We start from the raw sequence: 17758 nt of genomic DNA, 5'->3' as shown, positions 1-17758 counted from the left end.
AGATACAACACAACAGTGGGGTTTCAACACAGACAGCTACAAGCCTTCTGTATTTGTTTCTGAATACATATATTTCATGACTGCTCAGTTACACCACTTTCAGTTGAAGCAGGCAGGAAAGAGGTATTCAACAGAAACCACTGGTGTGATAACATCTTTTGTAGCTTAAAAAAAGTCTTCAAGTTCTGTAATAAATATTAATGTTTTCATTTGCCTGTATAGTAGTACAATACTCGATTACGAATTAGAAATAGTACCAGAGTATCTAAAATGCAAGACTTCTTACCTGCTTGGAGGTTTCTGGCTTTTGACCTTGTTTTTTGGCTCATAGTCAGATTCACTATCTTCATAACTGCTTTTCTCTCTATCTTCCTGCGATTCAGAATCAGAACCAGTTCCTGATACTGACCCTGACCCAGACATTTGCCAGTCTTCACTGTACATATTGAGAGACAAAACAGTAACTCACATTAGTTTTTTGGGAGGTTTTTTGTTTGTTTTGTTTTTAAATCAGGTACTGACCACAGGTTTGCTACTTCAATTTCAACATTCTTCACAGAAATAAAAATGTTATAATAGTCATTTCAGCTAGAAGGACAGAAACTTATCATCAATGGATAACAGGTAAAAATACCCAATGGCTTCAAAGGGAGTTGAATTAAGTTTTCTGTTATCAAGAGGTAGATGTAAAAAACAAATCAAGCCAAAAATCTGGATTTCTGTATAAATTACAGCTTTAATAGCTGAGTTAATTTGACATCAATAAACCCAAAGTCCTTAACAAGACTTTAGCTGGAAAGATACATATTTACTGGAACTTACCTATGCTCAAGTCATAAAACCCCATAACATTATATTTTGCAAAATCCCAAATTCTTCAACAGCTATGTTCCCTGTGCCTCATGTGAATAATTAGGAACTTCAGCACAGGAACCAAAAATAATGCAGAATCAGATTTGAGAAACACACAGAAAGACTTGAACCATGGCAATTTGAGAGGCATTGGCTCCCAAAAGCCCTCACTGAGCTTCTAAATCAGTGCTTCACAACCATGCAAGATACTATGAGTAAGCCACTTGTGACTCCCAGCGGCAGTATCTCTGTGCTCCTGCTTAGCTGAGATCTTTTACTTTGCAACAGGAAAGATGTACCCAATGATCGACAGTATCTTACCTCAGGCTCTGTTTGTACAGACTCTGTACAAAGAAATTTAATCTTAATAGCTTGGCGGGGGGGGGGAAGTAAAGTCTGGCATGCATTCTTGAAAGGTTGCTAAATCTTTATACTACCACCTATTATCAGGTTTAGGGGTCTTTGACCAAGATGCTCAAACAGTACTAATGGCCTTCAAAGGTGGAATATTACTCAAAGACCTTTTCATTAAATTTCAGATCAGGAAGCCCAAGAATCAGTGCTTTCACACTTCTTTCACTTAAATATACATTGGTCCCAGAAGTTACATTTTTATTGTGGTCAATACATCTGTGTTTCTTGGAAATACTATAGAATCATCTGTCTCCTTAAAAGATTTTTGTTTTCTGCAGGCAGTAAATTAAAAAACACCCAAACAACAACCCCCCAAAATAATAACACCCTGCCCAACTCACCAACTCCCCCACCCTATGCAAATCCACAACCTGTATTTATTTGGAGATACAGACAACATATAAAACACCATATTCTAGGGCTTGGATCCTGAAGCACTGGATATATGAGGTTATTTGGCTACTAGTTTCTAAACTTAAATATCTTTCCTGTAACCGAGTATGTTATTAGGTGCATTCATTCTTAAGTAACAGAAGACTGTGAATAACAATTCATCACTAGAGAAGTACTATTTTGCATAGCAAGCTTTTTTTGCCCCCCCCCCCCATTTCTTGAAGATATTATATTGGCAACACTAAATATTGAGATGACTCAATTAACTGGAGAAGAGGAATGAGAGAATGATTCAATTTCTATACACTGTTCATAAAAAACCCCCAATCCCCCAACCCCCAAACAAACCCCAAACCAACAAAAACACACATGCCCCAACAACCCCCCCCCCCAGGTCACTACCAATGAGAAGGTATAACCTTTTTCACAAACTTTTTTATCTACAGCTTAAAATCAGCTCAATTTCAACTTAGTTTTATTGACTAGCCAAGAGAGCTTATTACTGTCAAACCTGTAATAATTTGGGGGGGGTTGCCTCTAAAATGTTTAAAAATTTGGCATGAAGTACAGGATTCCAACTTAAATTTTATCTGAGACAACCTACTTAAGTAGTTTCCTATTTCTTCAATAATATTCAGGGAGGACCTTCAACTCAAAAATATGCCACAAATAAGACTACTTTAAAAATAAAAAGTGCTGATGAACATTTTTCAGTAACACTGTAGGTAATACAGACTCTTTTGCTCAGAAATTAATAGCGATACATATGTTCCTTTGAGAGTATTTATTTCTAAATATTCCAAAACATTAATCAAAACCGAGAAGCACAAGATTATGTATTTCAAGTGCAGAGAAGTGAAGCCTGGGTAATTATAAGCATTATGTCACCATAACAAAAAATTATATTATTTATGAAAAACATCTTACTCTCTATGTTTTTTCTTCTTGGTTTCACTGGAAGAGTCATCTGCAGAATCTTCACTGCTTGATGAATCCTGCAGATGAAGAAAAGAATATATACAATTCATTACCACAAAAAGAATGAAGTATTTTTAGTATTAAAAAGATAATTCAGCTCCTACTTTCAAACTGAAATCATATTCTTCATGTCTTATCCTCTTCATCCCCCTCAGTGTACCCACTGATACTGAATGAGATCAGGATTGCTATTGATTTCATATTTCTCCATCTATCAATATACCATGTCAGCAGAACTCTAGAAAACACTACAAAAACTCTGTCTTAAAATATAATCATTGTGCCTACATATAGTCATGGTTTAGACTGCTGCAAGTTAATAAATCAAGATGAAGGTTCTATCAAAAGCCTAATAAAATCTCCTGCCCTTTGAGAGCTCTCTCACCTTTCATATCCTCTCACATTTAAACACCACTAAGAAAATTTTGAGAATAGCATGTATGTTTCTTTTCTCTCCACTCCTAAACAAAAAATAATAAATAAATCGATGAACCCTCTTAAAATTGTTTCCCTAAACCCAATCTCATAGAGATTAAATTTCGATCATTTTTATCCTAAAAAAGAGTCTTCCAGAAAAGAGTACTTGGCAACAGCTATAAATTAATATTTTAACTATATATGATTAACTCTTTCTTTTAGTTTCAATCTGACTAAAAAAAACCCCAACACCAACCCCCCCCACCCACAGTAATGATTAAAGACTTGTGATCGCAATGCTTACTTTTTTTTTAATAATGAAGAAAATATGAAAACCTGCTTTTAAATAAATTTTAATTCACAGTCACTAGTGTCCTTAAAAGATATTCCTACTGCACAAAGTCAATTTTTGTTTAGCCTATGGTTTAGGTTTTAAAAATCTCTAAAATTGAAGCATGGTTCTTAAAATACAAGAATTCTTTTATAACTGTTACAAAAGTTGCAAAAATCTAGCTTTCTGTTCCATATGGTGCTTTTGAAAACTGCAACAGCTACCTTTTTCACTATACTATTGTTTCTATATAAAGTCTTTTAGCATTTTTAACTGTCTTTATGGAACTCAGAAGGCAGAAATACAATGAAAGTTAATACTACGTGACTTGAAAATTTTGTCCATACATCACAGAATATCTAGCTAAAAATATCAATCTCAACTGCTATCATTTTGGCACAACTCACCTGAAAACATGCAACTAAATTCTCCCCCCCCCATGTTTCCTTATAAACATGTCAGTTATTTGAACATTACTTTTATAGACTAAACCAAGACTTTTTAAACATACACACGCACTTAAGAGAACAGAACTGGGCTCTACATAATTTTATTCTAACATGTGGGGTAATGAGACATGCATGTTTACATTTTATTTACTAATTTATATGTTATTCACCTCTTCTGAACTGCTGTCTGATGAGGCTGCCTTCTGCTGTTGTTGCTTCTTGAGCACTGCTGATCTCTGCACAGCAAGTATAGTTGGACTGGACTTCCAAAACTGAATTGGAATTCAGATACAAGAGTCATTTAAACCTATTGAAACTTTAAAGTTTACCACATACTTACTTTTCTTAAGATGAGCAGCATCGCTATTAAGACGGATCTCAATTTTATTAATAATAAAAAACTCACTATAAAATACCACATGCATTAATAATATTGGATAGCATTTTAAAGTAGTGAGACTTCTGCAGAAAGGAATGTTATATGAGAATTGCCAGCACGATTTTTACAGTAAGTGTAACAATAGTTGTGCAGGCCTCTGTATTATTAAGATAACTTTTTTTTTTTAAAGTAAATTTTTAAACTGATCTAGATAAGTCCTTTCAGGCCACTTAGCTGATATATTTTTGCTTCCTATGGGAATACTGAAGTACATAGAATCATAGAATATCTCAAGTTGGAAGGGATCATCAAGTCCAACCCTCTGCTCCTCACAGGACTACCTAAAACTAAACCACATGGCTAACAGCATCATCCAGATGCTCCTTGAACTCTGACAGGCTTGGTGCTCTGACCACTTCCCTGGTCCAGTGCCTGTTCCCTTCTCTTCTCCAACCTGAACAAGTGACCTCAGCTGCTCCTCATAAGTCTTGCCCTCGAGACCTTTCACCATCTTGGTCATTTATAAAAACATTGAAGAGAACTGGCCCTAACATTGAGCCCTGGGGAACTCCACTGGTGACTAGCCGCCAGCCTGATGTAACCCCATTTACTACAACTCTCTGAGACCAACCCATCGGCCAATTGTTCACCCATCATATTATAGACTTGTCAAGCTGTGTGCTGGACATTTTGTCCAGAAGGATACTGTGAGAGACACTATCAAAAGCATGAACACGAACAACAACAACACCCCCCCCCCCCCCCCCAAAAAAAAAAAAGAATCCTTAACAGCCTTTGAATCTTACGGTAGGAAATATTTTATTACCTTTCATATACATCATCCAAATTAAGGCCATATTACACAGAGAAACAGGAGAATTTAGGTAACTTTCATCCATTGCATTTAAGGGATTTCTAAACACCACTTTTCTTCTAAATTTGGAAGACTTTATCCCCATACAGAAGACAAGCTGCATCTAAGTCTGAAATTGTCATACAATCATTTATTGATATGAAGAAACTAAGCATTAGAGAGACAACTTTAAAAAATTTTTAGAAATAACAACATTATGTATGTGTGCCTTTGTCTTCAAAAATATGCAATAAGTTGATAGGTGCTTCTGTGTGATAAAATTTAGGTAATTATCTAACTGTAGGTATTACAGAGATGAGAATTTAAGAGCCCAATGTTTGTTATGAGAGCTAACCATGTGCATTCACTAAACCGATCAAGTTAGAATTCTAAGTAAAAATTATGGGGTTTTTGTTTGTTTAAATAAAAACTACTCTGCACAGAGTGGGGGTTTTCCCCCACAAAGGGTTAATTTACATGTTTCGTTTTACCTCAGATCCATCAACTTTTGGTGGTGGTTTAGCTTGAACTTGTTTCTTCTCTCTAGATGTGTCAGACTCTGATTCTGATTGACTGCCTGACTCTGAACCAGACTCAGAGCCACTGCTACATGATTGACTGCTACTTCCATCACTACTGCTTCCAGAGCTTGAACCAGATCCAGAAGCTGATGCTGACCCAGAATCATCATCTGATTGGCTGCAATTAGAAATTAACACGACATTACACAATGGCTAATTAAATAGGATTTAAAAAAAAAAAAGTCACATTAAAAAGGCTTTAGTTTCACATATAAATCAATTGTTAGGTTAACCCAGACACATGGATAGCATGCAAATGAATGTACTGGATTAAATAAATCAGGAATGAAAATTCAGAGTTTAATCAGATCCTTTTCACTAAACCTTAAAAGAAAAAAAAAAGGGGGGGGGGGGGGGGAGAGAGACAGGCAAGAAAGAAGGGAGACCATTAATCATTAATGTAGAGGAGTCAAAAGAGGGTATTTCTCACCCACCCAAACCCTTACTTAGCTCTATCAAACCCCACGTATTTTTGTGTATACACACACACACACTCTTGTTTTAAGTCTTTTTAGATCAGTAGTGTGTCCCCTCCCAAATTTTTTTTTTTGAGCATGCATTTCTTCAAAGCAATTATAAACTCCGTTTTGTTTCCCTAGTTTTACTCTTTTCATTAAAAAAAATAGGGAAAAAAAAGAAGTATCTTTAAGGAAGCACTTGCAAACTACATTTCATGTTGTGATTTGGACCAACTATATACAAAATACTACCAAACACTTGATTAAATAAAGTGTTTATAAAAATAACTGGAAAACCAGAAGTGTGTTGTCACACATAATATAAATTCATGCAGACCATCTTATACTGTTAAAGTAACAGCAGTAAAATTCCCCACACAGACAAACTCTGAATTTGTCACTGAATAAATGACTTGTGCCAAGTCATATAATCAGTGACCTTAGTATATTCTTTGGCCACTGGATTATTCCACCTCTACATTTATTTCACACTAGATTTAACATATTTAAATAGAATAATATTTCAAGTTAAACATTTATTTCATGACTATTCAAAACCATAGAAACATTTGGTTTTCTAAAACAATTTTACAAAGGAACAGAGTTAAGACTTTAATAAAATTCCTCATTAGGTTAAATACTACCATACTTTAGAGATATCAAGAGGGAAAACATTGGAATTACAACACCACACAAGCAAAATAATTGTAAATTATGTACACTTGGGTTGCAAGCATTTAAAAAGAAACAAACCCCCAGTAAAGATAATACCAAAAATCCAAAACAATAAAACCCCCAAAGCTGATATCAAAGCCTAAGCCTATCAGTGCCAGGACAATTCATCTTGCCAGCCAGCAAGGGGGGGGGGGGGGGGGGGGCGTGGTAGGTTGATCATCTTCCGCTCTGGAACACACTTAATTGACAACATTTAAAGCCACAAAACAGAACAACTACTCTCCCTGTTGCTAACACCAATTAAATTGTACTAGTGAGGGAAAAAAAATGAAGCTGTTCACAAACTGATTCCTGTAGACAGCACCTCAACCAACCAGCTGCATCCGTTGACTTTGAAAGAAAGAAGCAAACCATGAAAAAGTTTCCTTATTTTGAAGTGGGGGATATGAAGAAATACGACTGCTGGGTTTACTTACACTTGCTGAGGAGAAAACTGGGGAGCAACAAGGCTGCTTCCAAACTTCCCATTCCTGTCATCAAGGGCCTACTTCAGGCATGATGCTATACCACTAACATTAACCTGACTTGAAAAATAAAAGCAAAGCACCCACTGTATAATATGACTGGAGTTTAAACTATTTACCAGAAATTAAGGGCAACATCCACCATGATTCACCAAAGATATTTTAAATACAATAGTATTATTGTACACAACTGTTACCTTACCTTAAGTGTTGGGCAAATTGGAGCATTATAAAACAATAGCATTTCTCAGCATAGCATAGTGCCATAGGTAAATATCACAGGGACTATGGAAGATGGTACATGAAGAGAAGAAAATTCAGCAAGGAGAAACCTTGAGACACAAGTAAATACCTGCCAGACAAGTCCCTGTGACAAAATGCCACCAAAAATGCCTAAATCCTACATTTAGATAAATAAGCAAAAATCATGTCAGGAAGATTCACAGTTGATGGGAATTTTTAACAGTTTAATGTTTTTCAACATAGGAAGTAAGCGGCAAGTTCAAAACCAAAAGGATTGTGAGATAGAAAGAAAAAGTCTAATAGATATTGCAAGTATTTGCTCAGGAGCTAGATGTAAAGAACTCTACTAATTCCAAATCATTTTCTTTATGAAGAGATCAACTAGCTATCATCTATGTTCTCCATTAAGTAATACCAATCCATCAACAGATGTGGATCATACAATATTCAGTGTTCAGACAAAATACGTAGGCTCCTTATCTTGGCAACAGTGTCTAATTACAATGGTGTTTGAGAATTTTGAAAAATTTGAATACCCTTGGGATGTTGAAACCAGCATGGTCCTATTGCTAGGAACTAGCATGTTCCTGAATGTGGACATAACAAACTGCGTATCAACTAATAGTAACACCTGAAAAAGAGTAAAGGTTTCAAACTCAGTATTCAACTGACTTTTTAATAAATGCAAGATTATAGTACAAATCTGTAGCTAGAAGCAAGAGGGATGGGGATGTGAAGAAAGGAAAATACAAGAAACAAAAAAAATCAAATAATAAGGTTCACCACAATTGTTTCAGGGCTACCTTAATGAAACCCTCTACGAGGAAGAATGCAGGGTCACTACTGTAGACTAACAGCTAATTTGTACTTAGAATAAAGAAAAACCAGAAAGATAAAGTTTAAAGGCCCTACCATCCACAAGGTCTTACTAAGCTGTCTTATCCCACAGTGTTAAATCAGCACAACAAGAAAAATGGGAAAAGGCAAACTGAGCATCAGCAAGTATTTTTGAAAACAAGGCCTTGCTAAAACATTTATCAAATCTTGAGATGCTATGGCAGTGCTCATACAGGCTTTAAAGAGTTTCAAATTCACTGGTAAAAAGTACCTATGGGAGTTCAAGTGCAGAGGACTAGTGCATACTGGGTAGAGTTTACTTCAACTCTAGTCATCCAAATTAACGCAGCTGTGTGAAACTACACTAGAGTTTCTGTCTGTACACCCTCTTATATGTACCACATATTTGCAGAGATCTTGATGTAAATACAGCACACACAAAAAACAGACAAGATGAATAGCTGTGACTTCGTTTTTACTGAAGTGTGGAGAACTTGCCTATTCACTGGCCACAGGATGACCAGCTGTGGAAGGCTCCGAGGACTACCAGCACACATTTAATTTATCATGTGTTCTCATTGGGGGGAGGTCCATTTCTACCCTAAGCTTCAGTAGAACTTTGACTTGGAGACACAACCCCTACAAGAGCAGTATTATAGCCCAAAAGTTTGTATCTACAAAGGAGGTAGGAAGCAGGGAAATATATGAGTACATTCTGCATATTCTGCAATGAAGATACACTACAGATTGCTGAGACCGTACAAGCAGCACTGCATGACACAATACTTTTAAAACTCAAATAGCTGCAATAGTCTATATATCAAAGGACTTTCCTCTGAGAAATACAATGAATTTAAGCCAACAGTAACGATGATGAGGAACCCTAGGCAAAACACATACTATACAGTAAATGCTACAGGATAAATGCTCAATTTTCAGCATTAAAAAACCCCAAACAACAAACCACCCCCCCTCCCCCCAAAACACCCCCAAACCCCAACTTTTCCAAACATCAGAGAGAAAATTGATATTTTTTTATTTCTACCGCCGAGATCACTGTAGTCTAAGAGCCAGAAGAGAACAAGTTTATGCCAAGGCAAATCACTAGCTGTCACTTATTTCCAGGTGCAGACTGTATCCTTGTTTTTCTTGTACTTCGGCCAAACCTTAAAAAAAATAATTTATTTTTTTTTTAAACATAGCATTCCTTCTTTCACAAAGTGTAAAACTTATATGTCAGTATTTCAAACTATGACGTTCAACTGACTTTTTAAAAATAAGAACTTAATGCTAGCATCTTTCAAATTCAATCTTACACTAACATAGGTGTCATGAAAAGGCTTAAGAACAAGGAACTCAGTTTAGCCACTCCCTCTATCAAAAACACTGCCTCTGCTCTCTCATAGAAATCTTTTTTTTTCCTTAAACCTAGGGGAAAAAAAAAATATCTGCATATATATATACACACACACAAAAATAAAATGGAAAACTGCGAACAGGGCATGCAAACAGGGATCGAGAGGGCACTGCAGTTTGCACAGCAGGGTGTGCAGAAGGGCACGTGAGAAGGGCCGTGCACCTGGCTTGTAGGCCCACAGCCCAGGGAAGTGCTCTAGGTCTCTGCCAGGATGGTGGGCACTTGCCTCAGAGTTAAAACCAGTGTTTCTACAAAGAAAGACCCTGAGATGTGGTGGTGGGTTGACCCTGGCTGGACCAAAGCCACTCTATCACTCCCCCCCTCAGCTAGACAGGGGAGAGAAAATATAACAAAAGGCTCACAGGTCAAGATAAGGACAGGGAGAGATCACTCAACCAATTACTGTCACGGGCAAAACAGACTCAACTTGGGGAAAATTAACTTAATTTATTGCCAAACCAATCAGAGTAGGGTAATGAGAAATAAAACCAAATCTTAAAACACCTTCCCCCCCACTGATGTCAGATACAGAAAGTCCTGTGGTAGATTAGAAAGTCCTGTTTTAAATTAAGTTAGTTAGCCAAGATCATTGTGATCTTTTCTGTTCTTCCTGTTTAATGGTGCCTCACCTGGAGCACCAATTCTGATCCTTTCTATTCTTCCTGACTGATGGTGCGTCCCTCTTGGCAGGAAAATGAACCATTGACCCGATACAGAGCGGCTTAGCGGTCAAAGCAAGGAGGGGCTACCTCCCCAAACGACCACCAAAGACCACCCAAGACCCCCGCGCATGCGGAGAAGGCACCTGATGTGTCATGGATATGCATCTATGCATATGCATTAGATACTTTGAACATGTACTAGGTAGGAGTAGTTTAATAAATTAGGTGCAATTGTTACTGTACAAAAGGGACACACCTGATGAATCTGGGTGTGCTTGATTTGTGGAAAGTCCACTGAGCACCTTGCGCAGAATAAAGCAATATCTCTCCTGAGTGTGTGAGATTGGTCTATTGCACACCGGGTAATGAATCCGCTTTTAGGACAACACCACCACTCCCTTCTTCCCGGGCACAGCTTCACTCCCAAATTCTCTACCTACCCCCCCCAGCAGTGCAGGGGGATGGGGAATGGGGGTTACAGTCAGTTCATCACACGTTGTCTTTGCCGCTCCTTCCTCCTCAGGGGCAGGACTCCTCACGCTCTTCCCCTGCTCCAGCACAGGGTCCCTCCCACGGGAGATAGTCCTCCACGAACTTCTCCAACGTGGGTCCTTCCCATGGGCTGAAGTTCTTCACGAACTGCTCCAGCACGGGGTCCCTCCCATGGGAGACAGTCCTCCATGAACTTCTCCAACGTGGGTCCTTCCCATGGGCTGCAGTTCTTCACGAACTGCTCCAGCATGGGTCCCTTCCACGGGGTACAGTCCTTCAGGAGCACACTGCTCCAGCATGGGTACCCCACAGGGTCACAAGTCCTGCCAGAAAACCTGCTCCAGCGTGAGCACCTCTCTCCACGGGTCCGCAGGTCCTGCCAGGAGCCTGCTCCAGCGCGGGCTTCCCACAGGGTCACAGCCTCCTTTGGGCATCCACCTGCTCCAGCGTGGGGGGTCCTCCACGGGCTGCAGGTGGATATCTGCTCCACCATGGACCTCCATGGGCTGCAGGGGGACAGCCTGCCTCACCATGGTCTTCGCCATGGGCTGCAGGGGAATCTCTGCTCCAGCACCTGGAGCACCTCCTCCCCCTCCTTCTTCACTGACCTTGGTGTCTGCAGGCTTGTTTCTCTTACATGTTCTCACTCCTATCTCCAGCTGCAGTTTCTCTGTCACAGCAATTTTTTTTCCCCTTTCTTAAATATGTTATCCCAGAGGCTCTACCACTGTCGCTGATTGGCTCGGCCTTGGCCAGCGGCGGGTCTGTCTTGGAGCCAGCTGGCATTGGTTCTGTCAGACATAGGGGAAGCTTCTAGCAGCTTCTCACAGAAGCCACCCCTGTAGCCCCCCCAGCTACCAAATCCTTGCCATGCAAACCCAATACAGGGGCACTGAGGTGCCCGTCTGCCGGCCTGACAGGGAGGCACGAGAGGTATGCTGCCTTCCAGGAGCTAAGGTCTGAGATGTTGCCGAGAGGGTGCCAGAACTTGTCAAGAGCACAGACTACTATCCATTGCTACTCTTTCATGTGGGCACGAATGACACTGCAAGCCAGAACCTGGCCAGAATCAAAGAAGACTACAAAGCCCTGGGGGTGCAAGCAAAAATTATTGGTGCCCAAGTTATCTTTTCTTCCATCTTACCAGTTAGAGGAAAGGGTGCAGCCAGAAATAGATGTATAATGCAAATCAACTTCTGGCTTCGTGGCTGGTGCCGTCGTGAGGGTTTTGGCTTTTATGACAATGGGACATTCTTTGATGACTACAGCCTGTTAGGGAGGGATGGGATCCACCTGTCTAGAAGAGACAAGGGAATCTTTGGCAGCAGGCTGGCCAACTTGGTGAGGCGGCCTTTAAACTGAAGGACTTGGGGGGGAGGGGTCCAAAGTGGCAACACTCACGCCATTGCAACCAACTCGGGAATAAGCCAGGCCAACCAGAGCAGCGATAAATGTTCCTTAGCTGCCTCCCAAGATGAGAACCAGAAGACCAACCACGTCAAGGGTATGTATACCAATGCACACAGCCTGGGGAACAAACAGGGGGAACCGGAGCTCCGCACCCAGTCAGAAAGTTATGATATCATAGGAATAACTGAAACATGGTGGGACAACTCACATGACTGGAGGATCGCGATGGATGGCTATAGGCTGTTTTGTAAAGACAGGCAGGGAAAAAGAAGAGGAGGAGAGAGGAGGAGTCATTGCATTCTATGTTAGGGAGAACCTTGAATGTATAGAAGTCAACTACGGCGACTGTGGAAGCCCTATCAAATGCCTCTGGGTCAGGATCAGAGGGGTCGTCTCCAAGGAGGATCTTACAGTAGGCATCTGCTACCGACCTCCAAACCAAGATGATAAGACCAACAAAGCAATATTTGGGTCACTTAAGCAAGCTTTGGGTCAACAGAACCTGGTTCTTATGGGTGACTTCAACTACCCAGACATTTGTTGGAGGAACAATACAGGAGCTCACATGTCATCCATCAAGTTCCTGGAATGTGTAGAGGACTGCTTCCTCATACAAATGTTAGATGTGCCAGCGAGGAATGAGGCACTGCTGGACTTGCTACTCACAAACCAAGAAAACCTGCTTTGTAATATTTCGGTTAGTGATAGCCTTGACTGCAGTGATCACAGTACTGTGGAGTTTGGGATCCTGCTGAGCACGCTGAAGGTTAGTACTAAGACAAAGGTTTTAGATTTTAGAAGAGCAAACTTCAGCTTGCTCAGAGCTCAATTGGGAGGGATTCCATGGGAAGCTTCCACAGAGGATAAAGGAGCTAGCGAGTGCCAGGAGGTTTTCAAGAATGCTCTCCTGGAAGCACAAAACCAGTTCATCCCCTTTAAAGGTAAGGGAAGTAGGCGGAGCAAGAGACCCCCTTGGCTTAAGTGCAAGCTTCTGAGTCTGCTCAAAACCAAAAGAGATGGAAAAGCAGATGAATACCAGTTGAGAACTACAGGGGCATTGCCAGGGCATGCAGAGATGCAGTTAGAAAAGCAAAAGCTCAGCTCAAATTGAAATTGGCCAGAGATGCCAAAAACTACAAGAAAGGGTTCTTCAGGTATGTAAACAACAAGCAGAAACAGAAGGAAAATATTGGCCCACTGTTAAACAGGAGAGGTGAATTAGTCACCAACAACACTGAAAGGGCAGAGGTTCTCAACAATTTTCTTCACCTCTGTCTTTACCAGCACTGCTGGGCCCCAGGCCTTGGGAACAAAAATCCAGGTTGATGCAAACACAGACCCACCGTCAGTGAAGGAAGAGTTGGTATGTGAACTATTACAGGAGCTTAACCCCTACAAATCGATGGGCCCTGACAATATCCACCCAAGGATGTTAAGAGAGCTGGCTGAGGTCGTTGCGAGGCCGCTCTCCATAATCTTTGAGAAGTCGTGGAGACCAGGGGAAGCCTGGAAGAAGGCTAATGTCACCCCCATCTACAAGAAGGGCTTAAAGGCCGATCCGGGAAATTATAGGCCCATCAGTCTTACTTCAGTCCCTGGGAAAGTTATGGAACAAATCCTCCTGTGGGCTATCACAAGTCAAATGAAGCACGTGATTGAGAAAAGCCAGCATGGATTCACCAAGGGCTAATTGTGCTTGACAAACCCAATCGCCTTCTACGACAAAGTAACCTGCTCAGTTGATGTGGGGTGAGCGGCGGACATTGTCTACCTGGATTTCTCCAAGGCTTTCAATATGGTTTCCCGCAGCCTCCTCCTAGAGAAACTGATGTGTTACGGTCGAGACAAGTGATCTGTGTGGTGGGTGGGAACTGCCTGACAGGCTGCACCCAGAGGGTGGTAGTAAATGGCTCCTTTTCAAACTGGCAACCTGTCACAAGTGGCATCCCCCAGGGATCGATATTGCGCCCAACGCTGCTTAATATCTTCATAAGTGATCTGGATGATGGGATCAAGTGTACTGATGAAGTTTGCCAATGATACCAAACTGAGTGGGGAAGTGGACACTTCGGAAGGGAGAGCCACCCTGCAGGAAGACCTGGATAGGCTGGAAGGGTGGGCTAACAAGAACCTTATGAAGTTCAACAAAGCCAAATGCAAGGTCTTGCACCTGGGAAAACATAATCCAGGAATGCAGCACAGGCTGGGATCTACCCAGCTGGGGAGCAGCTCTGTGGAAAGGGACCTGGGGATCCTGGTGGACAACAATCTCAATATGAGTGAACAGCGTGCTGCTGCGGCAAAGCAAGCCAACAGGATGCTGGGTTGCATCAACAAGGGCATCACCAGCAGAGATAAATAAGTCATTATCCTACTCTACTCAGCGCTTGTCAGGCCACACCTGGAATACGGTGTTCAGTTTTAGTCCCCGATATACAAAAAAAGATATGGACAGGCTGGAGAGGGTCCAGAGAAGGGCCACAAAGATGATCAAAGGACTGGGAAGCCTGCCATATGAGGAAAGGCTGAGAGAACTGGGTTTGTTCAGCCTTGAGAAAAGAAGGCTTAGGGGACACCTTATCACCATGTTCCAGTATTTAAAGGGTGGCTACAAAGATGGAGACTTCCTTTTTACAAGGAGTCACATGGAAAAGAGGAGGGGTAATGGGTACAAGTTGCTCCTGGGGAGATTCCGATTGGACACAAGAGGAAAATTTTTCACAGTGAGAACAATCAGCCATTGGAATAATCTCCCCAGGGAAGTGGTGGATTCCCCAACATTGGACACTTTTAAGATTCGGCTGGACAGGGTGCTGGGCCATCTTGTCTAGACCGTGCTTTTGCCAAGAAAGGTTGGACCAGATGATCCTTGAGGTCCCTTCCAACCTGGTATTCTATGATTCTATGAACTCATTCCCTAACCAAGCTATTTGGAGACTGCAGCAGTTGAAAGAAAACATCTTTGTATTAATACCACAAAAAAAAAGTTTCTTGCCTAAAAGGACTACTTACCTATTCAAACAGAAGTTGAATGGAAATTTTCAGCCTAAAATTTATTTCTCAGTTAGTTATCTTTAAAAGGTAACTACCTACATATTAGAATATGTAGGTAGTATAAGAAACAGATCGGCATCAGCCAGACTACCAACTTGCATGATCAACTCCTGGGATAAAGCAGTGCCTTACTTGTTTTTGAAGTAATACTTGTAAGAAAGCAGCAACAACAAAGACAACAGACCTATTTAACTTTCTAAAAAAAATTCAAGTATCCAAAATATGCCAAGACTTGCTTGGAACAAAGGAAGAAGCGTTATCTAGAGAAGACTAAACCCCTACTTTTTCCCCCTCACACCAAAATGTCTGCAGCATTCTAGCCACGTATCTTAAGCAGTGTCCATAATAAAACCTGGGGTATTGAAAATTAATATTTTTTGAAAATTACATCTTACTGAAAAACTACTGTAGTAAGCTGCTACTTTTCAACACAGCTACTAGCAGTTTGCTACACCATGTCAATTCACCACCAGAGAGCATCCCTTTCTAGCACTTTGCTTTTGCAGATGTAACTTCACTGGGATATATGTACTTGGCTTTTTATTTTTGTTTCACTTGTCTAGTGCTGATCTAGTAAAAATTTAACAGAGAGTCATTACTTCTCAGTATCACCTAAGCAGGGCCCAGATTCACCCTGCCTCAGGACTTAATTGTAGCCAGATTTTTTGCTACAGTATTTTAGCCAGTGTATTCATGAAAGAAAAACAGAACTCTCCTTCCCCAGCCTCCCCACATTTTACTGCAAACACAAAACTACTGGCACACTAAGGGGTAAAAAGCAGTAATGGAGAGCAGCCTTCCTTTCTTCCTAACACGGACACATTAAGCAACCTTTAGTTATTAAAAATGAACATAAATCTCTAATCCCTGTCATGGGATTACCTATGTCCCTCTACCACATGAGCAGTAATTCAGATTAAACACTAGTAATTCAGATGCTAACCCTAGGAGGAAGGATGGAATTATTTAAGAAAAGGTACACAGTTACACACATGCACATGTTAAAAAAAAAAAAAAAGTTATATCTATCATCTCCTTGCAAATAGAGGGGAAACTAAGGAAGAAGCAACTTCAAAATTTCACTTTAAATGCTCCTATATTTGCTGTGAATTTCAGCAATTTTCACACAATTTGAAAAATGGTACAAAGCAGCAGTATGAGCTATCACAGCTGAAGCCAAGCACCTTGAAAACACAGTCTTGGTCCTCAAACAATATATTTGCCTGCTGGTGGGTGATGCTCCACAAGAATAACTTATTTTGACATTGCTATTAATGCCCTCTCCAACCTTCTCCCAACACAGCACCTCCTTAGTGGTATCAGTGCAGTCTGTAGAAAGAACAGATTCAGCTTTTAAAAAACATCCTACCAACTTACAGACCCCACAATGCAGTGTAACAAGTGAGCACAATTGAACAGGGCAATATTTCTTAAGACTGCTGTCCTGAAACCAAAGTATAAAACGGTGCAAATCAATACAGAATTTAGGAAAATTAACTAAATAAATTTCAAATGAAAAGGTTTTTTTTGTTGTTGTTTTCAATTTTAGTACATGCACACACATTCCACATTGCATCATGACAGACTGCAGTTGCTTTTCCAAGTGTTTAAAATGCTATGCAGTCTAATACCTTTTCCCCTTTCTTCAAGGAGCATTGCTGACATAACTAAAAAAAAAAAAAACAAAAAAAACACCACAAAAAACCCAAAACCTCTGCAGAACTCATTACACTGCAACATCTACCAGCATCGCTGTAAGTTCAGAGAACTTGTTTGCCATAGTTTTAAAAATCTAATTGAGGTTTTGAAGCTTGTAGGAAAAGACATACAAGATATAGAAGTTTCATACACATTTCTAGCAGCTCAGATGACATTTTCTTGATCCGCTAAAATGAATACTGTAACAGCTATTATATGGCAAAACCAATCATAATCAGCTTGAGAAAAATTCCCATTCTTTTGAGAACTTGAAAGACAAGCAATCTCTTACTCCAACAATTTCTATCAGCAGCATGCCAGAAGTGGTGTAATCTTTCTTGAGGTTGAAAAGGAAAGGAGATACAGTTTAAGACAACATGTACATTTTCTAGAAATAATCATTGCAAGCTATCATTGCTAACCAAGCTACAATTGAGAACATTTCAGACTATACCAAAATTTGACTTTTAAAATAGTTGTTCCATTAGGGGAAAGAGAAAACACACACCCCCACCAAAACACAACATGCTTTCATGATAGCAAGACTGTTTCCTTTCATCCTTTTATTAAAAGGAGCAGAACCTAAGTTCTATAATAAAAGCATTGAAAATGTAAATTCATGGAAATAATAGCTGTGAGAT

General features: G+C 40.2%; 1 protein-coding gene across 5 annotated transcripts in view; it reads right to left on the bottom strand.

Annotated features, from left to right (window-relative positions):
- The window catches only part of LOC126035434 (chromodomain-helicase-DNA-binding protein 1), a 105775-nt gene that overhangs the window by 47125 nt on the left and 40892 nt on the right, over positions 1–17758 (bottom strand). For 3 of the 5 annotated variants that reach the window (XM_049793976.1, XM_049793977.1, XM_049793978.1), the window contains exons 3-6: positions 5558–5765; positions 4005–4106; positions 2587–2654; positions 287–436 (exon numbers count right to left, since the gene is read on the bottom strand). In XM_049793976.1, coding sequence (XP_049649933.1) covers positions 287–436; positions 2587–2654; positions 4005–4106; positions 5558–5765 — 528 coding nt within the window. The remainder of the gene's footprint in view (positions 1–286; positions 437–2586; positions 2655–4004; positions 4107–5557; positions 5766–17758) is intronic. The other 2 variants (XM_049793979.1, XM_049793980.1) reach the window with 2 other exon arrangements.

The sequence above is a fragment of the Accipiter gentilis genome, chromosome W (assembly GCF_929443795.1).
Source record: "Accipiter gentilis chromosome W, bAccGen1.1, whole genome shotgun sequence".
NCBI classification, from domain to species: domain Eukaryota; kingdom Metazoa; phylum Chordata; class Aves; order Accipitriformes; family Accipitridae; genus Astur; species Astur gentilis.
Note: the sequence above shows the minus strand (reverse complement) of the source record. Positions and strands in the feature narration are given on the sequence as shown.